We start from the raw sequence: 23,342 nt of genomic DNA on the forward strand, positions 1-23,342 counted from the left end.
GCGGGACGAGGTGTGAGGGGAGGGGCGATGGGGCGGGACGAGGTGTGAGGGGAGGGGCGATGGGGAGGGAGGGGGGATGGGCGATGGGGAGGGGGGGGATGTGCGAGAGGGCAGTCAACCCGCCCACCCACCCACACACGCACACGACAGAGACGGCGATGGCGGCAGCACCGAGTGATGAGTAAGGCACAGTGGTTCTCGTCTCTCACTGAGCGTTATGTATCCATGTTCGTTGTGTATAGTGTTGGTTGCTGGTAAATGCCCGCTCCCTCTGGGGGTCGGGCCGGGCCGGCGGAAGCGCAGCGGCACCGAGTGAGGAGTAGAGAGAGAGAGTGACAATCGTCTGTCACTGAAGGGTTGTGCGTCCGTGTTGATCGGTCAGTGTTTACCGGTAACAGCCCGATCCCTGCTGTGGAGGCCGGATCTCCGGCGGGAGCGGCATCGAGTGAGGAGTAAGGGAGTGATTCTCGTCTGTGACAGACCATGTCAAAGAACATGGACACACAGTCCCTCCTCCACCATCTACCACAGACATGGTAGTGTCTCCAGCAGCTGAGTTCCTCCAACAGCTTGCCTTGGAAACGTCTTGATCAGTACGGGTGTCAGGGGTTTTGCAGGGGGAAGGCAGGATAATGCCGGGGTTGAGAGGGGAAAAATAGATCAGCCATGATTGAATGGCGGAGTAGACTAATTCTGCTCCTATATATATATATATTTTATGAACATGAAACAGAAGGAACTCATCAGCTGGCGGTTTACAAAAATGTAGAACAAAGAGCGTGCCAGGCAGCATCTGTGTGCAGAATGTGGATAATGTCAAAACCTCGCTCGTATCTACCTGGGTGGTCCTCTCCGACGTTTTGGTCTGACCACTGCCTCTGTTTGCACTGGTACTGGATTCTGATCTGTCATGTCCTGTTCCACCAGTTCATCATCTCGATTCTGGATTCGCAATAGTCTCCTCAGACTCTTGCATTATTGGCTCATTAGTATAAGAAAATAACTGCAGATGCTGGTACAAATCGATTTATTCACAAAATGCTGGAGTAACTCAGCAGGTCAGGCAGCATCTCGGGAGAGAAGGAATGGGTGACGTTTCGGGTCGAGACCCTTCTTCAGACTGAAGAAGTCTGAATTATTGGCTCATTAATTTGGTGGTCTTGAGTTTGAACCCCCCACTGTCTCAACTTCAGTTTGCAGTGTCAATAGACAATAGGTGCAGGAGTTGGCCATTCGGCCCTTCGAGCCAGCACCACCATTCAATGTGATCATGGCTGATCATTCTCAATCAGTACCCCGTCCCTCCCCATACCCCTGACTCTGATATCCTTAAGAGCTCTATCTTGCTCTCTCTTGAATGCATTCAGAGAATTGGCCTCCACTGCCTTCTGAGGCAGAGAATTCCACAGATTTACAACTCTCTGACTGAAAAGGTTTTTCCTCATCTCTGTTCTAAATGGCCTACCCCTTATTCTTAAACTGTGGCCCCTGGTTCTCGACTCCCCCAACATTGGGAACATGTTTCCTGCCTCTAACGTGTTCAACCCCTTAATAATCTTATATGTTTCGATAAGATCCCCTCTCATCCTGCTAAATTCCAGTGTATACAAGCGTAGTCGCTCCAGTCTTTCAACATACGACAGTCCCGCCATTCCGGGAATTAACCTAGTAAACCTATGCTGCATGCCCTCAACAGCAAGAATATCCTTCCTCAAATTTGGAGACCAAAACTGCACACAGTACTCCAGGTGCGGTCTCACTAGGGCCCTCTACAACTGCAGAAGGACCTCTTTGCTCCTATACTCAACTCCTCTTGTTATGAAGGCCAACATTCCATTGGCTTTCTTCACTGCCTGCTGTACCTGCATGCTTCCTTTCAGTGACTGATGCACTAGGACACCCAGATCTGGACTATTACAACGGTGACTGAAGATCTAACAGATAGGAGATGTTTTGGGTCGGGACACTTCTTCAGACTTTACATTCTCGTTTATTACTGTTAACGCAGGACAGTGAAAAGCTTTGTTTTACATGGATTGGCTATTTTTTTAATTTCGTTGTACTCGTTGCAATGACAATAAATGAATATTATTATTATTATTATTATTATCCAAGCAAGTCAGCTAATACTATATATATAATACAATTAAGTCAAATGTAAGTACAATAGATAGAGCAAAGGGCGAGGTATAGAGTGCAGAATATAATAATAATAATGCATTACATTTGTATAGCGCTTTTCTAAAAACTCAAAGACGCTTTACAGGGTTTACTAAAACATGGAAAAAAATAAATAAATAAGTAAACGAACAGAAAAGGAAAAATAAGGTGAGGTGACGGTCAGTGGTTGAAGGCAGTGTTGAACAGGTGAGACTTCAGTGATGTTTTGAATGTGATGAGTGAGGACGAGTCTCTGATGGTTTGAGGTAGTGAGTTCCAGAGGGTGGGAGCAGCGATGGAGAAAGCCCTGTCCCCCCAGGATCTGAGTTTGGTCCGGATGGGGGGGGGGACAGGAGGTTAGCAGCAGCATAGCGGAGGGTACGGGTGGGAGTGTGTCTGTGGAGGAGGTCAGTCAGGTAGGATGGGGCCAGGTTATGGAGGGCTTTGTAGGTCATGAGGAGGATTTTGTACTGGATTCTCTGGGGGATGGGGAGCCAGTGGAGCTTGTAAAAGACAGGGGTGATATGGTCGCGGGTCGGGGAGTGGGTGAGTAGACGGGCAGCGGAGTTCTGGATGTATTGGAGTTTATTGATGATTTTTGAGGGTGAACCATAGTAGTCCAGACGGGAGGTGATGAAGGCGTGGATGAGGGTTTCTGCAGCTGTGGAGGAGAGGGATGGACGGAGACGGGCGATGTTTTTGAGGTGGAAGAAGGCTGTCTTGGTGATGTGTTTGTCGAAGGAGAGGGTTTGATCAAAGATGATTCCAAGATTTCGGGTGTGAGGGGAGGTGGATACTGGGAAACCATCAATGTTGAGGGTGAAGTTGTGGGTGGATTTGGTGAGCGTTTTTGGTCCAATGATGATGATTTCAGATTTGTCGCAGTTTAGTTTGAGGAAATTGATTTGAAGCCAAGATTTTATTTCAGTGATGCAGTTTGTCAGGATAGAGTGTGTGGTGGTGGAGATTGACGGTGGAGATGAGGAGCTGGATATCATCGGCGAAGCAGTGGAAATTGAGACCATGACGGCGGATTAATTGACCAAGGGGGAACAGGTACAGGATGAAGAGGAGGGGGCCGAGAACTGAACCTTGGTGGACACCTTGGGGGAGGGGAGCAGTGGGGGATTTGCAGTTATTAATGGAGATGAACTGGTGCCTGTCGGAGAGGTATGATTTGATCCAGGATAGGGCAGTGCCGGTGATGTTAAAGGTGGTTTCAAGTCGGGTGAGGAGGATGGAGTGATTGATGGTGTCAAAGGCGGCGCTGAAACATAGAAACATAGAAAATAGGTGCAGGAGTAGGCCATTCGGCCCTTCGAGCCTGCACCGCCATTCAATATGATCATGGCTGATCATCCAGCTCAGTAGCCTGTACCTGCCTTCTCTCCATACCCCCTGATCCCTTTAGCCATAAGGGCCACATCTAACTCCCTCTTAAATATAGCCAATGAACTGGCCTCAACTACCTTCTGTGGCAGAGAATTCCACAGATTCACCACTCTCTGTGTGAAGAAATGTTTTCTCATCTCGGTCCTAAAAGACTTCCCCCTTATCCTTAAGCTGTGACCCCTGGTTCTGGACTCCCCCAACATCGGGAACAATCTTCCCGCATCTAGCCTCTCCAACCTCTTAAGAATTTTATATGTTTCTATAAGATCCCCCCTCAGTCTTCTAAATTCCAGCGAGTACAAGCCCAGTCTATCCAGTCTTTCCTCATATGAAAGTCCCGCCATCCCAGGGATCAATCTGATGAACCTTCTCTGTACTCCCTCTAAGGCAAGAACGTCTTTCCTCAGGTTAGGAGACCAGAACTGCACACAATACTCCAGGTGCGGTCTCACATAATCTATATATTAAAAATTATAAATTGTAATGATATTGAGCTAAATAAGTCTGTGAGGCTTCACTGAGTTATATGAGAGTCCTTGTCGTCTCTTGTAAGCAACAATGAACAATTTACCATTTATCAACATTTTGACCTTGATCAATTATATCCAAGTCTGAAAAAAGGTCCTGACCCGAAACATAACTAATTTGCGCTCTCCAGAGATGCTGCCTGACCACCCTTGGAAGTCTCTTGGCCCATTCCTGTTCTTCATTTGTATAAGTTGGTGCACACATTAAATTAATTTCTATCTTGCAATTACTTAACTGTTCTCCAATATTATAGAACCGACAAGCGTATTCTTCAGGAGCTTGGTGCTTCCTGTATGAAGCTGGGACAGTTGGCACTTGATAATTTCCATGTTGCACCAGCTGTTGGACCAGAAAATCCTGCTCTAACAGACTCCATTCTGCATCTTCTGTGGTGAGTAAATGTCTGTGCATGAGGTGAAGTACAGTAGATTTTCAATATCCCTTCACAGGAAAAGTATTAATAACTGTAACAGGAGCGGCACGGTAACGCAGCAGCAGTGTTGCTGCCTCACAGCGCCAGAGACCCGGGTTCGATTCTGACTGTGGGTGCTGTTTGTACGTTCTGCCTGTGGCATGCTTGGGATTTCTCCGGGTGCTTCGGTTTCCTCCCACACTCCAAAGACAAACAGGTTTGTAGGCTAATTGGCTTGGTTTAATTCTAAATTGTCCCTAGTGTGTGCGGGATAGTGTTATCGAGCGGGGATCGCTGGTCGGAGTGGGCCGAAGGGCCTGTTTCCGCACTGTATCTCTAAGCTAAAAATTTGAAATAGTAATTATGAAACCTTTGAAGATTTAATTTTTCTGCTTGAATGTAAAAATTTTATTAACTGTTTGCCAGAGCTTTCAATGATCAGGAGAAATTTCATAGGTTTGGAATGGTTGAAAAAGATAATGTCATAGCAAAGGACATGCTAGCTGCATATTCTGCAGTAATTAATGAGTGGAAGGTGAAAGGACTGAGTCCGGAGGAAGGTCATCAGTTCAGAAGCAGTTGCATGTGTAAAATGAAAATTGGCCATTGAAACATCTCTTAAACCTAAATTCATAAATGTGACAATAATGTTGGGTAGTAAAAAACATGAGACACAAAGAACTGCAGATACAGGTTTATTTTTAAAAAGGCTCATAAGCGCTGGAGTAACTTAGCGGATCAAGCAGCATCTCTGCAGAACATGGACAGGTGATTTTTTGGGGCAGGATCCTTTTTCAATCTGAGAAGGGTCCCGATCTGAAATGTCACATATCCATGTTCTCCAGATATGCTGCCTGACCTGCTGAGTTACATCAGTACTTAGTGACTATTAAAATATAAAACACATTGTGTGGGCTGAATAATAAAGCTCATCAAAATTACATGCTGCAAGACAAGAGTTGATGGTATTGCAAAGCAATGCAGGCTTCAGTCCTGAAAATCTGAAATGAAAGGAATACGTGTTTTTGTTAACGTTTGCTATTGGAAGCAAAAATAATAATTTTTATGTATCTGTAATTTATTCGTTATAGGTTAAAGGATCAAGTAACCCAACAAACGGTGGAACTACAGGCTGGTGTGAAAGCTTGTAAGATGTTTTGATTAAATGTTAGGTCATCTTGATTTTCCTCATGGCTCCGTGAGTTTTGAACTCTGCAGTGTGTTCTATATATCCACCATCCTCTGTGTGGTAAAACCTGCCATTCAGATATCAGTCAACCCCTTGCCTTTGTTGAAGGGAGGTAACTATTTGGGTCTGATTATCGGTTAAAGGCCCATTTTGGGGATTTGATTATGAAATCCAAAATAATGCCATAATAAACTGTCACATTGTCTGGGGTACTGTCTTTCAAGTTACATGTTGAACCATGTCTAATCACCCCCCCCCCCCCCCCCCTGCTTTACAGCGATTACTTTAATCGACTTTGAAAATATTTATGTCATTGGTTTATAAATATTCTGGGGCCATGAAAAATTCTTTCTCACTTTTCAGTTTAAGCAGTCATTAAATTTAAGTTTGTCCAAAATGTTGTTGCTCACCTATTAAACTAGTAAGATTAAATGAGAACTTACCAGTTCGAAGTTTGATCTGTATTTTATGAGGAGTTACGATGAGGGACTACGTGAAGACCCCGTCGAGCACGCGTGCGCGACATTCTTCAAAGCAGCGGTGTGGATTCACAGAAAAAACACAACGATTGAAATAAATATAGTAAAGAAAAAATAAGAACTTAATTACCAGTTGATCTGTATAAAAGAGGGTGGGAGCGGAGGGCACGTAGTCCCTCATCGTAACTCATAAAATACAGATCAAACTTCGAACTGGTAAGTTCTCATTTAATCTTACTATTTTATTTCGGAGTCACGTGAGTGACTACGTGAAGACTTCAAAGCTCTGTGATTCCGAACCGTGTACCAGCTCATGCTTCACTCACTGTCTGAAGACCTTAGAGGGAGGAAGTATGTTATCGCAATAAAGAGCCTGTTTGTGAACAAAAAAGGTTTATTAATGACAACAAAAAACAGAGAGCTCCCCAGGGCTCAAATTAAATATTATCTGCAGACTCTAAAATTCTGTCTGCAAATGTAGCAGGTTGCGCCAGCGGTTTATTATAAAACCTTTGGAAAGTTCTTTCCGAGGACCATCCTGCTCTGGCCAGAATATGGTCCATAGGCACGTCCATTCGACTAGCCGCCGACGTAGATGCAGCCCTGGTGGAGTGAGATTTGTAAACATTGGTATTGACTCCCGCGGACTTAAGCACCTGCTTGAGCCACCTTGAAATGGTTTGGCTCGTCACCTGACCATGAGGCTTCTTGTGGCTTATCCATAAGGCTTTTTCTCTCCCTCTTAAGTTGTGTGTTGTGTCTATGTAATTGGCGAGATGGGTCTTGGCACACAGCCGTGGGTCAGATGAATATGCCCAGAACTCCATGACTGGAGGCGTGGTACCTGGTCTAGTTTGTTTGACCAGTCCCTGAATATGGAATGTGAAACAGTCCAATGACTCTGTCATGCTGTCCAGCCTCAGAAGGTGGAGGGATTGTACCCTTTGAGCTGACACTAGTGCCATGAGCATGACTGATTTCAGTGTAAGTTGTTCCAGCGTGAGTGCCCTGGGCGGTGGCCATCCCCTAAGGTACGTCAGCACAATGCTGACATCCCAGATCTGAGTGTACCTTGGTCTGGGGGGGTTAGTGTTAAAAATGCCCCTCATGATTTTGATTACTAGTGGATGGGACCCCAAAGCCAGTTGTCCTGCTGCTGGAACCAAATAAGCTGACAACGCACTCCTGGCTGTATTTATGGCGCTGTAGCTGAGTCCTTCCCGATGTAATCCAACCAGGAACTCCACAACACTGGTGGGTGTTGCTGTAGTGTAGGTAGTTCCTGTTTTGGAGCAATACCGTTCCCATTTTCTTATGTTGGTCAGGTATTGTCTCCTGGTGGACTCCCGGTGGGATGCGGTCATCATGTTGATGGCGTCCTCAGACAGTCCCAGGCCCAGTAGAGGTCTTTTTAGAATCTGCAAGCCAGGAGATTGACTCTGTCATGGCACGGGTGACTAATGCCTGACACTGGGTGGATTAATAATTCCGGACTGCTGGGGAATTCCAACGGTGTTTCGACAGCCATGTCGAGGGCCACTGGGAACCATGGCTGTGTAGGCCAGTCGGGTGTTATCAAGATTCCTGAAGCGGAATCCAATTGAATCTTGCGTAATACCCGACTGATGAGGCAGATGGGAGGAAAAGCATAAAAGAACATTTTCCCCCAATACAGCGTGAATGCATCAACTGCTGCTGCCTCAGGGTCTGGTTCCCAAGCGACATACGTTGGTACCTGGTGATTCAGCCTGGATGCAAATAGATCGATATCTGGTGTGCCATATTGCTTTGTAATTTCGGCAAATACTTTGGGATTTAACATCCATTCGATGTTATCGTTAAATTTGCGTGACCTGGTGTCTGCCACTGTATTTTGCTTACCTGGTAGGTAAGTTGCTGATAACCAAGTATGTCTGTCGACACACCATTGCCAGATTAGGTTGACCAATTTGTCACATGATATCGACTTTATACCACCCATGTGGTTGATATAAGCCACCACCGTGGTATTATCTAATTGCAACCGGACATGTGCATGATGCGTATTAGATGAATATGCTTTTAAACCATAAAACGCACCCAACATTTCTAAATAGTTGATACCCCGTGTCTGTAGGCAAGATGATTCAGAATTAGTCCATCTGCCCCCTGTGCTGGATTGCATGTTAGTTGCTCCCCAGCCCAAAGCACTGGCATCCGTTTGAATGGTTAATACTGGGTTGGTGATTATTATGGGACTGGAACTGAGCCTAATGTTCCTTGTCCACCATTGTAACTCTGGAATGGATTCAGCAGTTAAATACATAGCTCGGTCAAAGTGACCTGAGTTTTGCTTTAGTGCGTGCACTTTTGCTCTTTGTAAATTTTGGTAGTGCAAAGGCCCAAATTGTACAGCTGGAAAAGCTGCTACCATTTTACCAATAACTCTAGCTACCTGCCGTATGGTTGGCTGACGTTTATGCATTAGTTCGTGGCATGATAGTGCCAATTGTGATGCTTTCCCCTTTGGCAGAGTGACAACCATGCGAACAGTATCAATCGTAAATCCAAGATAGTCCATGGTAGTGGACGGTGTAAAATTGGATTTATCTGGATGTATGACAAACCCCAAAGTTTCAAACAAACGTTTGGTGGCTGCTACTGCCAAAATAGCTGTCTCCAAGGTTTTCCCTACTATTAAAATGTCGTCTAAGTACGCCATGACTATATGCTTTTGTTTTCTCAATAATGCCAAGGCGGGTTTTAAGATTTTAGTGAACAACCTTGGAGCGGAGGTTTGTCCATTTGGTAAGGCTTTAAATTGCCATAGCTGTTTCATCCAGATAAATTTTAAGTATTTACGGTGCTCCTTGTGTATGGGTACTGAGTAGTAGGCATCTTTTAAATCAATGCCTGCTAGAAAGTACCCTGTAGAAATCAAAAGTCTGGCGGTTTCAAAAGTTTCCATCTTAAAATGTGTATACTTAACTGACTCGTTTAACGTAGTTAAGTCAATGATGATGCGACATCCACCATCTTTTTTAGTTTTAGTGAAAATATTAGACACAAATTCCAAAGGTTCATGTTTTGTTCTTTCAATGACACCTTTTGCTAGTAGCCTCACAAGTTCAGCTTGACCCTCTTGTTTCTCTTTGACTGAGAGGGTGAATACCCTTTGGGGTATATGCTGAACTGGCGGAATGTTTTCATGAACAAAGTCAATTTTATAGCCATGAATGCAGCTTAGTATGTACTTGTCATTAGTGATGGTTTCCCATGCATCCAAAAACAAGTGCAATCTCCCCCCTGATAGTATAGAGTCCCTACTGCTCATATGTCGAGAGGTACCAGACCCACCTACCTCCATGGTTACTGGTGTTAATTTTTCTTCTGCCTCTTCGCTGGACGATGAGGTGTCTGCTGGGCTGTAGAGGGCTGCTGTTGACGTTGATGTTGTTGGGGGTGGCGCATTTTCCATGGGGTCCGCTCTGGGCCCTGGCCTAAAAAAGGCTTACGGGGAATGGTTGCGGACCCCGAGCTTTCACCAGTCCCATATGGTGGTCTATGACTGGTGGACGCCGTGAGGTACTGCCGCCTGGGTTTGTTAGGTCTGCTCGGTCCCAAACCTGCCCTCACGAGACCAAAGGTCTTGGATTCTTCCTCTAGGTCTTTCACCTTTTTTGGAAGATCCTTTCCAAAAAGCAGAATTGGAGGTTCTGAACCCGGTGTTTTGCAAAGTCCCGCAAACTTAGGGTTGAGGGCAGGCTTGATGATTTCCTTCCGTAAAATATTTATCTGGTATTGAGTGGTGCACAGCAGAGCTAATGTATCTTGCTGATTTGTGGAGATGTCCACACCATCAATGGACCGAGCATATGATGTCATCCCTGCAGTCAGGAGTTTAAGGATTTTCTGGAGCTTCAACTCCAGGTTCCTGATGTTCTGCCCCAAATGTCCCCAAATTTGGCTGTTTACAGCTGGTACATTCAAAGATGTACAATTTTCTGGGGCTGTATATAGCTCAAGAGCCTCATTGACCACCCGTTCTTGTAGGGGTTTTGAGGACAGGTGGTCAATGCTGGCTGCAAGTTTCGGCTCTAAAGGCCGACCCCCTCGTGGAATGACCACGTAGCGGTTGACCACACCCAGCAGCTCTTCCTGATCCTGTACACTCTGCGTACTCCGGACATCTTCAGCCAACAACCCCTCTTCTTGACCAGCCCAGACCTGGTCGCCAATGCTGCCTTCAAAAGAAGGTGAGGCAATGGCCAGTGCCGTAAAGGGCACTGCGGGAGTACCTGGGCTCCCTTGGCGAGTCTGCTGCTGCTCTCTCAGCAGATCTCGCTGGAGCATTTGCTCCATAAGCCGTTCCATTCGGCTTAGGCGGCTGCCAGTGCCGCTCTCGAGCGGTGTGGCATCTTCATCCGAATCGTCGGATACTACCGCCCGGTTCTGGCTGCAGGTACCTCCAGCTCGCTGCTCAGGCTGCACTAGCGGTGCTGGGCTCGGCTCGGTAGTTGCTGCCGCCTCTTGCCCCCCCTCCAAAGAACGTTCCTCAACGGAAAACGAACGGGGGCGAGCTGCAAATTTCTTTCCTCTGGTCTTGCTCATCTTGGGACCTAAAGCAGACCACAGAGAAAATACTCACGGCCACGGTAGAACTTACCTGTCGGCCCGACTTTTTAATTTGTAGCGGGAGCACCTTGAACTCCCGTTCGTCGCGGGTGCACTGCATGAACGCTAATGTCGCGCACGCGTGCTGGACGGGGTCTTCACGTAGTCACTCACGTGACTCCGAAATAAAATCTTAGATTTGGAGGACCTTGCATTTTGCAATGTGTTTATCTCAATTCCCCAAGGATATCCCTCAGACAAATGCAAAAACTTCATTGACAGCATCCCTTGAGAAGTGGCGAGAAGAAAAAATCTGCACAGAAGCCTCTTCATTTTTGCTCCATTTTCATGATATTACATTCCTGAAAGTTGAGACTGCATCTCCTTGGTCACTTTTGTTTCTCTTGCAGCAGCGTCGTAAGTAATTTGCTGTGATTAGACTATATTTTTCCTCCCCTTTTTTCTTTACTTGCTGCATTCTTCAATTAAGTGTCTTGTATCCTCTGCAAGATTGTACATTATAGCGGATTTTGCTCATGATTTGTGAGTGATATATTGTATATTCTTTTTGCTTTTTGTGTTAAAAAAAAAGTTATTTTGCAGAAAATATATTCCCAATTGTGCATTTAACAACCAGAAACACCTCGAGTATTATTGAATTTCGCATCTGTAAAAAAAAACCAATCGTGATATTGAACAGTTGATTAATGGGGGATGCTGTTTTATATCATGGGTGATGCTGTTTTATATCATATTCTGAGTGCTGTTTTATATAATGGGTGATGCTGTTTTATATCATATTCTGAGTGCTGTGTTTCACTTCCCTATTACTCCAAAGTACTTTATCGCTTAATCAAAATTCAGGAACTAGCCAAAAGTTGTTGTTTTTTTGTACAAACTTTAATGAGTATTTGTATTTTATTGCCAGGTGTTGAAACTAATACAGAGGCTGTGTCAGAAGAAAACCTGAAAGAAACGTATGTTTATTTAGTTTATTGTTCTACTGTGAACCAAAAGATGGTTTATCTTCAAGTTTCCTTATTGCTGTATTATTTTCATGAAGAGAAACTATATGGAAAGGCTACATGATCCATCGGTTGCTAATTGAATGATTTATTTTGTGTCTTTCGACAGAATTCAAGCAATTGAACGGGAATTAGAAGATGTTACCATCTCTTTCCAGCAGAAAAACATGTTTCTCCATAGGTACAAAAAAATCTTGGTTGCGTTATTGTGTTTTGGCTCCAACATGGTATCTTTTTTGTTGCATTATTGATGTGTAGAAGTCCAATATGTCCAGCCTTATCTCCCCCGAGAAGCCACCTCTTTAGATTGGTGTAGTGATGAAGCTGTCTCATTAAGGACTCGTGGAATTATGCCTCAGCATTTTGGAAGGATCAACTATTAGGCTTGCATACACTGGAATTTAGATGAGAGGAGATCTTATCGAAACGTATAAGATTATTAAGGGGTTGGACACGTTAGAGCCAGGAAACATGTTCCCAATGTTGGGGGAGTCCAGAACAAGGGGCCACAGTTTAAGAATAAGGGGTAGGCCATTTAGAACTGAGATGAGGAAAAACTTTTTCAGTCAGAGAGTTGTGAATCTGTGGAATTCTCTGCCTCAGAAGGCAGTGGAGGCCAATTCTCTGAATGCATTCAAGAGAGAGCTAGATAGAGCTCTTACGGATAGCGGAGTCAGGGGGTATGGGGAGAAGGCAGGAACGGGGTACTGATTGAGAATGATCAGCCATGATCACATTGAATGGCGGTGCTGGCTCGAAGGGCCGAATGGCCTCCTCCTGCACCTATTGTCTATTAGTTCTGTGTCGGAGTGCTGCAGTTTGAAGAAGTTTATTTTCAAATAAAATCCTAATGAGACACATTAGCCTGTGCTGTGTTGGACATTGGGTGTATTTTTTAAGTTTGCTTGTTCATGGGACTAGATGTTGCTGGCAAGGCAGGTATTTATTGTCTGCCCCTGATTAGTCCTGATGTGACATGCTGCTCCATTTCAGAGAACAACTCAGAGTTAGCATCAGTGGGACTGAAGATACATGTAGACCAGGCTATGTGAGGATGGCAGATTTCTTTCCCTAAAGAACATTAAAATATCAGATGGCTTTTCATCACAGAAAGAGTAGTTTTGTAAGTGCTATTTCTAGTACTTCTTATTTTAGGCATAATTGAATTGAAGTTCCTCAGCTGCAGTGGCAGGATTCAAACTTTCTGGATCCTAGTCCCCTACGCTAATATATCTACCTGCACAGAATCAAATGACTTTTTCGTCTAGAATGGGCATGAGTTGAAAATTTAATCTGTTATGTCAAGTTCTTGCTTCTTTACCAGTTGGCAAAGTTGGAATATCTGCCATGATGGCTTGGTTGAAGACATGGCTTGCTCTATGAAGCTGCTGCAAAGGCCAGAAAAAAGCAACTTGTGGACCATCAGTCCTTTATCATCTGGCTAACAAAACTGAAGAAATCTAGAAGCAGACCGGACTTTCTGATAGAAATTGGTTTTCCTAAGTGATAGGAGCAGAATGAGGCCATTTGGACTGTCAAGTCTACTCCACCATTCATTCATGGCTGCGTTCGGAATAAAGAAATGCATAAGATAGCAAGCGTTTGACTCCTCTGCTGTTTTGCAGGCTTCAGTACTCAAATGCTCTTCGAGATGCAGCTCAAATGAATGATAAAGATGGGAAGTAAGTATTTCAGATCCATGATTTAGTAAGTGCTGTGTTGTTTTTATTCAAATTCATCTGGATTCGAATTTCTTTGCTTGTTAATTCAAAATTGGCCTTAAGTGCTCTTGCTTTATCCAACCATATGAATTATGAGCAGAAATAGACAACCTAGCCCCTTGAGCACGCTCCGCCATTTAATAAGAATATAGCTGATTGTGAACTCATTTATGCATTCCCTTTCAACCCCCTGCTCATCGTATCTACTTTTTCGTTTAGTTTAGAGGAAACAGGTCCTTCGGCCCACCGAGTCCGCTCCGACCAGCGATCCCCGCACACTAACACTATCCTACACACACTAGGGATAAATTACCATTTTACCAAGCCAATTAGCCTGCAAACCTGTACGTCTTTGGAGTTTGGGCTTAAACATATTCATATGAAGAAGGGGAATGTGAAATACAAACAACCTTACATGTTGTCAGGGTCTCGGGGGACACCAGTCATTCTCCTTTTTCCCCTTTCCCGTTGGGCAGAAGATACAAAAGTTTGAAAGCACGTATCATCAGGTTCAGCGTTTTGCTTAGTGTAGATGGATACTTTATATAACAGGCCATAAGGCCTGTTTCCATGCAGTATTACTCTATAACTACATAAAACCCCTCTCATTAATCAAAATCATATTCATAGTCATACAGCCCAGAAACAGGTCCTTGGCCCAATATGCTCATGCCGACCATGATGCCCCATCTACAATGGTCCAACTTGCCTGCATTTAGCCCTTGTCCCTCTAAACATTTCCTTTCCTTGCTCCTGTCCAATTGTGTTTTTAATGTTGTTAAAGTACCTCACTGAACCTCGGGAAGCTTGTTCCATATACCCACCGTGCTTTGTGTGAAAAGGTTGCCATTCAGGTTCCTATTAAAACCTTCCGCTCGCATTTTAAACCTATGTCCTTAGGTTCTTGATTTCCCCTCGCTGGGTAAAAGACTGAGCATTTACCCTATCTATTCCCTTCATGATATTCCGCCTCAATAAGATCACCCCTCAGCCTATTGTGCTCCAAGGAATTAAATCCTAGCCTGTCCAATTTCTCTCGATAGCTCAGACCCTCAAGTCTTGACAACATCCTTGTAAATCTTCCCTGCGCTCTTTCTAGCTTTCCAGCTTAACAGCATCCTTCCGATAGCAGGGTGACCAAAACTGAACACAATACTCCAAATGTGACCTCACCAACATCTTGTACAACTGTAACATAACAATCCAACTTTTATACTCAATACCCTGACTGAAGGCGGTCAATGTATCAAAAGCCTGCTTGACCACCTTCTTGATCTACCTGCGATGCCACTTTCAAGGAACTGTATACTTGCGCCCCTAGATCCCTCTACTCTACACCCTCCCCAGAGCCGTGCCATTCAGTCCAGCTCTTATTAGACCTCCTAACATGCAACACCTCACACTTCTCTGTACTAAATGTTATCAACTGTTTCTCAGCCCACCTATCCAATCGATCAATTTTGCTGCAATTTTTGACAACCATCTTCACAATCGACAATTTAGTTTAAACTAAACTGTAAACTAATACCATCCACTTTAGTATAATCTGCAAACTTGCTAATTATGCCTTGTGCATTCTATCCAAATCATTGATATATATGATTCCGTCACAGACATTCTCTCTGTCCTACCGTCTCTCACTGGACACTGGAATTTAGAAGGATGAGGGGGGATCTTATTGAAACATATAAGATAATTAGGGGATTGGACACATTAGAGGCAGGAAACATGTTCCCAATGTTGGGGGAGTCCAGAACAAGGGGCCACAGTTTAAGAATAAGGGGTAGGCCATTTAGAACGGAGATGAGGAAGAACTTTTTCAGTCAGAGAGTGGTGAAGGTGTGGAATTCTCTGCCTCAGAAGGCAGTGGAGGCCAGTTCGTTGGATGCTTTCAAGAGAGAGCTGGATAGAGCTCTTAAGGATAGCGGAGTGAGGGGGTATGGGGAGAAGGCAGGAACGGGGTACTGATTGAGAGTGATCAGCCATGATCGCATTGAATGGCGGTGCTGGCTCGAAGGGCTGAATGGCCTACTCCTGCACCTATTGTCTATTGTCTCTCCACCTCTGTAACTGAAAACATGCTTGGTTTCTCATTTTCCTGTTCTGAAGGTTCATCGACTTGAAATCTTTCATCTGTTCTCTGCCCCATCTGCTGACCATTTTGTGGCATTTTCTGACTTTGTTTGAAATATGTCATTAGCGAAATTCTAAAAATGTAAATTACTCTTTTTTTTTGCAATGAGATCAAAGTTTGACGAAAGTCTACATTTTTTTAATTAATCGTTCTTTATTCCTAGGTTGATAATGGAAACAATCAAGCACTCTTTAGATCTTTGTTCTGAGATTATAGCAACTCAGAAGGTAAATTAAATATAATTAATCACTTGTGTATTTTAGAGTTAACAATCATTGAGGGCATCAACTCTTTTTATTCTTGGACACATTATAGACATGTAAACTGCCATTGTTGATACTGTTGAAAATGTAAAATGCATTATTAAACACACAAAGGTATTTCTCCTTTTATTCTCGTTCATTACCTCCTACTTGCATCTTTGCAGACAGATCAGCTGCGATCAACAAGCCTGCACCATCCTCTCTCAGTAGGATCAATATTAAAACTATCATACATTTTGATTTGTTCTGCAGTCTATACAAACAATTCTCTTTCGTTACTCCTCTCCCTTCCTGGAACTGGAAACATACTTGATTTCTAAGTTCACCTTTTTCTGACGAAAGGTTAACTCTTTCTCTTTCTGTCTCTCCATCTACTTCCTGAGTTGCTGATAACTTGCAATATTTTCGAGTTTTAATTTTTTACATTTATGGTACATGCGGTATTTTGCTTTATAAAATTGATTTAATGCTATTCCTAAGTTGGGACTCGAGGACATTCTTGAGGCAGAATGGCAAAAATGCTATTTTGTAATGCTTGGCTTGGGAGAGTTTGTCACAGGGTACCCTACTTGAAGAGTCCATTCCTCAGCACTGACATGAACGTCCTCTTTTGAAAAAAAACAATGCTGCTGACAATTTTCCTTCAATAATTTAATCAAATTATTAACTACTATTATAGTTCACAATTCACAACTTGTGGACAGCTAGTAATTGTATTTTTTCCTTTTATTGTAGGAAGTTCACACTTTGGAAAATGCAGTGTTTGAAGTACAAAAGCAGAGACTATGTAATTATCACTTTGATACAATGCAGTTGTTTTAATACAATAGAGTGCACCAATGGCATATCATTTTAGTAGTACATTTTAGTCCTTGCCCATCTCACGTACAACATTCCAGTCAGACCTTATCAGGGATATTCCACCTGAATTAGTTAAGGGAATATCAGAACTTGAATACCAGTCCTCCACTGGTTTTCCAGCATCCTTGGTTCCAGAGCCTTTCTGGTTTATCCATTTTGCCAGTGCACGACCTCCAAGAGGAATCCAAAGGTACTGGAATGGTCTGCCTATGCTGCCATGGTCCCAAGATACCAACTTGCAAAGTCAGCCTTGGAAGTTGGGAATGGGAATGGATCTGTCGGCTGCAGCTGGTACAAGTAAAACCATTTTACAAATCTGCAATGCTCACGGGTTCCCATTATCAGGAAATGAAGCACAGACAAGTTTGAGATAGTTCAAGTCTTTTGTGAAACACATCAATGTAATGGATAGTGATATTGAGGGCGTGCAGCGTAGGTTTACTAGGTTAATTCCCGGAATGGCGGGACTGTCGTATGTTGAAAGACTGGAGCGACTAGGCTTGTATACACTGGAATTTAGAAGGATGAGAGGGGATCTTATCGAAACATATAAGATTATTAAGGGGTTGGACACGCTAGAGGCAGGAAACATGTTCCCAATGTTGGGGGAGTGCAGAACCAGGGAGTGCCACAGTTTAAGAATAAGGGGTAGGCCATTTAGAACAGAGATGAGGAAAAACTTTTTCAGTCCGAGAGTTGTAAATCTGTGGAACTCTCTGCCTCAGAAGGCAGTGGAGGCCAATTGTCTGAATGCATTCAACAGAGAGCTAGATAGAGCTCTTAAGGATAGCGGAGTCAGGGGGTATGGGGAGAAGGCAGGAACGGGGTACTGATTGTGAATGATCAGCCATGATCACATTGAATGGTGGTGCTGGCTCGAATGGCCTACTCCTGCACCTATTGTCTATTGAACTCAGTGGTACTGTTAGTTTACATTTTTAATTCATAACTGAAAACATATTTTCTTTTCTAATTTGCAGCACTAAAACAAAAAATGCAGGGTGTATTAAAGGACATGGAAGCTGAAAAGAAGAAGCAGCAACAACTGTTGCAGCAATTAGAAAATGAACTTCCAAAACGTGGAGAAAAGAACTTGCAAGAACACTTTAAAATGGTGACATTAATTCAGAAGGTTTTGCAGGTAGGGAGTGTTAACATAAAAATACTGGTTAATGTAATATATTTCAGTTTACAAATAGAAAGCATGGTATTTTTGCATTTACTTTAAAGCTGTTACTCCACCACTTTGCTCCCAAATTCTCAGCTGACTATTTCAACCACTGATGGAAAATTAGTTTACATAAATGGTTTACATGATTTTGGTAGTTTTGTTTATTATTACCATGTGTACCAAGGTCGGGTGAAAAGCTTTTGTTTTCTCCAGAGATGCTGCCTGACCCACTGACTTACTGCAGCATTTTGTGTCTATGTTCGGTTCAAACCAGCATCTGCAGTTCCTTCCTACATATGTTTCATGTCAATAACGCTTTCATTTGTAACCTGGTATAGCAGAAGATCAATGCAAAACGGAAGGGGTGAAATGTCTAGAAATGGAGGAGGAATCGTATTACTGTCAAAGAAAATGGCAGGTGACATGATACTTGTCAGCAAGGCTAAGGAGCTAGTTATCGAGTTCAGGAAGGATGGGGGTGTATGTGCCCCAAAATGTGTAGCAAAGTACTGCAGATGCTGGTTTAAATCGAAGGTAGACACAAAATGTTGGAGTAACTCAGCGGGACAGGCAGCATCTCTGGAGAGAAGGAATGGGTGGCGTATTGGGTCGAGACTGAAAAAGGGTCTCGACCCGATATGTCACCCATTCCTTCTCTCCAGAGATGCTGCCTGTCCTGCTGAGTTACTCCAGCATTTTGTGTCTACTTTCAAGTATGTGCAAAATCAGTGTCGGTGGTGCAGTGAAAATTGTTGAGAGCTTCCAAGTTCCATGGCGTTAATATTACCGATGATCTGTCTGGATCAACTACATTATTGAGAAAATTCAGCATGTCTCCAGTGACGATTACAAACTTCTACAAGTGCTTCATAGAAAGCGTACTGTTGAGTTGCCTCAAATCATGGTTTGGGAACAGCTTTGCCCAAGACTGAAAGAAATTGAAGAGGGTAGTAGATGTAGCCCAGTCCATCACACAGACTAGATTTCCGACCATTGCCTCCATCTACACCGCACTTCCTTGGAAAAGCAGCCAACGGTATCAGAGATGTCCCACTTCACTTGTTCCTCCCCCTCACTGCTCCCATCTGGCAGGAGGTACAGAAGTTTGAAACCATGCGCCACCAGACTCAAAAAATGATTTTTCCCTTCTGTATTCAGGCCTCTGAACACTCCTTCCATAATTGAGGAGGGGTCTCGACCCAAAACGTCACCCATTCCTTCTCTCCTGACGTGCTGAGTTACTCCAGCATTTTGTGACTCCTTCCATAAGTTAGGGTACTGTCCGACTCACCTCTACTCAATCAAGTACATTGGATTATGTCTCTGGAACTGTTGTGCTACAATGCTGAGAACTATCTTCTGCACTCTGTATCTTCCCCTTTGCTCTACCTATTGTATTTGAATTTGACTTGATTGCATTTATGCATGATATATCTGATCTGTTTGGATAACACATTTTTCACTGTACACATGACAATAATAAATCTAAACTTTCTTATCTTCTGCTTAGTAAATCTTTTATTTTGTCAACTCCTTCTCTCTGCTTTTTCAATTCTTTTTGGCTGACATGCACAGATACAATTTGCCCTGCTGGGTGTTTTTAGTATATTTAGGTTAAATAAAGAAATAGAACCCTGACTATTGATGAGGATAGTATCTGTGATAATGATAAGGGACTTATGAGAAGGTACTAAAGGCGGCACATTGGCGCAGCTGGTAGAGCTGCTCCCTCACCACGCCAGAGACCCGAGTTTGATTCCGACCTCGGGTGCTGCCTGTGTGTGGAGTTTGCATGTTCTCCCTGTGACCACATGGGTTTCCTCTGGCTGCTCCGGTTTCCTCTCGCATACCATAGATATGCGGGTTTGTAGGTTAATTGGCCTGTGCAAAATGCCCCTAGTGTATAGGGAGTGGATGAGAAAGTAGGACAAGATAAGAACTAGTGTGAATGGGTGATCGATTGTCGGCGTGGGCTGAAGGGTCTGTCTCCACGCTGTATCTCTAAACTAAACTACTCAAACAAATACCAGACAAATCCAATTATCTTGACACAAACTGGAAATTGTATTTGGAATAATGGACTGTACTACTCTTCTACATGTTGTTATTATGTGAGGTGTTTGCAGTATGTTAAATTGGGTTGAAAATTGCTGAATTGTTTCGTTAATCTTGAACATTTTTTAATGTTTTGAAAATTAATCAGAAAATATTAACATCTTTTTACAGGGTGTTATTCTTGCCAGTGGAGTGAACTGGGCCAATGATCCTGAATTGAAGGAAATAGTTTTGCAGCTGGAGAATAATCCACTCGAAGAAACTGATTCAATCCACTCATGAAGACACAAAGTGCTGGAGTAACTCAGCGAGTCAGACAGCATCTGTGGAGAACGTGGATAAGTTTTGCCGAAACATCACCTATCCATGTTCAGTTTTGATCTCCTTTGATATGGTGAGCCAAATCCCACAGACATCCCCTGTACCTGCAGTCCCCACACAGTCGCAGTCCCTTCCCTAGGCCCTTAAATAGCTGGTCTGGATGAGCTGAGCCATTGTCTCCGACCCAGTATAATGGTCTAGTGAGGATGCCACAGTGATGAGGCGCTGGTACTCAATGCTCTTAACAGCTATCAAAGTTGGGATTGGGGCTTAGATTTACTTAATTAAAATATTCTTAATAATATTTTTTGAATGTACATGGGTTCAGAGTCATTTAAAGGATATTGAATTGAATTTAAAGGAATTGAAATTGAAATAAAACCATACCAATTGCACTTATTTAGTTATCTAAAAGTAACGTTCCCCACCTTTTTGTCCTGCAGTTCCATTTGAAATCAATGTAACCAAAACCAGATCCAAAATGTTATTTTTCCCCATGTTTCCTATTCCGCCTGGCTTCTTCCCCTGCTCACCAAATATAAGTCTGATATACCAGCAAGTCTGCGCAGCACCATTGAACTTATTCCAGCAGCAGGGATAACTATTACCTTTTAGCCATTCAAAATCAGTCAGTAAATTCTTGTTTGATGCAGCATGCAAGCGAGACTGAGATTTCAGTATTGCTTAAACTGAATTGCTTAAGTGAAGTAGTCGGTAATACCCTGATGTGCAAAGTGAACCCCCAATTTGTTTTAAACTCTTTATATAGTTGTCTTTTAGGTGAGATTCTGGTGATGAAATGTGAATTGTTTCTTAGCCTTCTGATCAATGGTTAATATAACTTGGGAGGCAATTCGAATATACGGAAACAAAGCTCTGCAAGATTAACTAATTTGTTTGATTAAATATTTAATGTTGCTGTTGTAATGTAATTTTTTCTCTTGCAAATATTTTCTTTCTCCATTAATATTTAATGTCCTAAATATAAATACTTCAATTTTTAAAACATGCCCCATTATAATGGGTTAAACCGTTTCAAAATGTAAATCAGACGTAAATTCAAATGTCAATATCGTATGTGCAATCTCATCCTTCAGTATAAAGCCTGAAGAGTCACATTGAAATTCGATATATTTTAGCAGAAACGCCGTTTTATATAAAAAGTAGCAAAGATGTGGTGACAATAAAAGTCAATAACCAATAAACTGAATGTCCTGCTTTTTATAACCAAATTTTATTTGTATTGTGGTTTGCATATTTCCCCATTTACATTTCATTTATATGTTGTTTGCTTTATTAAACTACATAATACATACTTGCTAGAGCAAAGCCAGTGAAGACAAGCACTTGCCACTCTCAGGGAGCTTTGGACTTCTACCTCAAGTTCCCTCTCTACATCAATGCGGTTAAAGGTCTTGCCATTAGCTGGAAACCTCCTAACATTGGACCTCCCAAAGTGCAACAGCTCACACTTGCTCGGGTTAAACTGTTTGCACGTGATCCATATTCCTCCATATCCAGGTGCCTATTAAAAGCCTTTTAAACATTACATTCTTGTCTACGTCCACCGATATCCCAGACAGTGAATTTGAGGTACCCGCCGTTCTCTGTAAACAAAAAAACCTGTACCGCACATTTCCTTTAAACTGCCCCTCTGATCTTAATTTGATATTTCAATCCGAGGGGAAAAGGTTCTGACGGTCTACCTGTGTCTCTCCTAATTTTTATACACTTCCATCAGGTCTCCCTTCAGCCTCCGACGTTCCACAGAAAACAATCCAAGTTTGTCCAACCTCTCCTTACATGTAGACACAAAAAGCTGGAGTAACTCAGCAGGGCAGGCAGTCTCTGCAGAGATGTCACCTATTCCTTTTTTCTCAAGATGCTCCCTGTCCTGCTGTCTTTCTCCAATATATGCTGTCAGGTCATGGTGAGGTGAGTTGGTTTGGGAACTCTGTGAGCTGAGAGCATGTATTTGGTGGCTTTGGGACCTCAGTCACCATGCCCCAGTGCTCCCATGGGGATCTGGCCACCTCATTGATACATTGTGCGTAGAAAGGAACTGCAGATGCTGGTTTAAACCAAAGATAGTCACAAAAAGTTGTAGTGACAACAGGTAAGACTCCCTTTTGAAAGTAGACACAAAATGGTGGAGTAACTCAGCGGGAGAGGCCGCATCTCTAGCTAGAAGGAATGGGTGATGTTTCGGGTTGAGACCCTTTTTCAGACAGATCCCTTTCCCCAGACTCAGTCTAAAGAAGGGTCTCGATGAGCGTTTAGCTTCATCCATTCAGGTTTTACACTGGGCCTGTGCTCGCTGGAGTTTAAAAATGAGGGGACATCTCATTGAAACGTACAGAAGAATGGATGTGGAGAGGATGTTTCCACTCGTAGTGGTCATAGCCTCAGAATTAAAGGACGCTCCTTTAGGAAGATGAGGAATTTCTTTCGTCAGAGGGTGGTGAATCTGTGGAATTCTTTGCCACAGAAGGCTGTGGAGGCCAGGTCAATGGATATTTTTATGGCAGAGCTAGATAAATTCTTTATTCACAAAATGCTGGAGTAACTCAGCAGGTCAGGCAGCATCTCAGGAGAGAAGGAATGGGTGACGTTTCGGGTCGAGACCCTTCTTCAGACCCAAAACGTCACCCATTCCTTCTCTCCTGAGATGCTGCCTGACCTGCTGAGTTACACCAGCATTTTGTGAATGAATACCTTTGATTTGTACCAGCATCTGCAGTTATTTTCTTACACTCGATAAATTCTTGATTAGTACGAGTGTCCGGGGATATGGGGAGAAGGCAGGAGAATGGGGTTGGGAGGGAGAGATAGATCAGCCATGGTTGAATGGCGGAATAGACTTGATGGGCCGAATGGTCCGATTCTGCTCCTATCACGTCTGAAGAAGGGTCTCGACCCGAAACGTCACCCATTCCTTCTCTCCCGAGATGCTGCCTGACCTGCTGAGTTACTCCAGCATTTTGTGAATAAAGAATTCCAGCATCTGCAGTTATTTTCTTACACTGCTCCTGTCACTT

General features: G+C 43.3%; 1 protein-coding gene across 1 annotated transcript; it reads left to right on the plus strand.

Moving 5' to 3' along the window:
• Nucleotides 1–125: 125 nt before the first annotated feature.
• cenph (centromere protein H) lies at nt 126–21,536 on the plus strand. Its single transcript, XM_078396734.1, has 10 exons — nt 126–181; nt 4,334–4,471; nt 5,584–5,639; nt 11,682–11,730; nt 11,888–11,959; nt 13,404–13,460; nt 15,797–15,860; nt 16,632–16,683; nt 17,738–17,898; nt 20,155–21,536. The coding sequence occupies exons 1-10, from the start codon at nt 159–161 to the stop codon at nt 20,263–20,265; spliced, it is 783 nt and encodes a 260-aa protein (XP_078252860.1). The 5' UTR covers nt 126–158; the 3' UTR covers nt 20,266–21,536.
• Nucleotides 21,537–23,342: the final 1,806 nt, after the last annotated feature.

The sequence above is a fragment of the Rhinoraja longicauda genome, chromosome 3 (assembly GCF_053455715.1).
Source record: "Rhinoraja longicauda isolate Sanriku21f chromosome 3, sRhiLon1.1, whole genome shotgun sequence".
NCBI lineage: Eukaryota > Metazoa > Chordata > Chondrichthyes > Rajiformes > Arhynchobatidae > Rhinoraja > Rhinoraja longicauda.

Coding starts and splice junctions, on each gene's coding strand:
- cenph (XM_078396734.1), top strand. CDS start 159: ATGGCGGCAGCACCGAGTGATGA. Junction 11,731..11,887: donor GAAGAAAACCTGAAAGAAAC/GTATGTTTATTT, acceptor GTCTTTCGACAG/AATTCAAGCAATTGAACGGG. Junction 16,684..17,737: donor AGTACAAAAGCAGAGACTAT/GTAATTATCACT, acceptor TCTAATTTGCAG/CACTAAAACAAAAAATGCAG.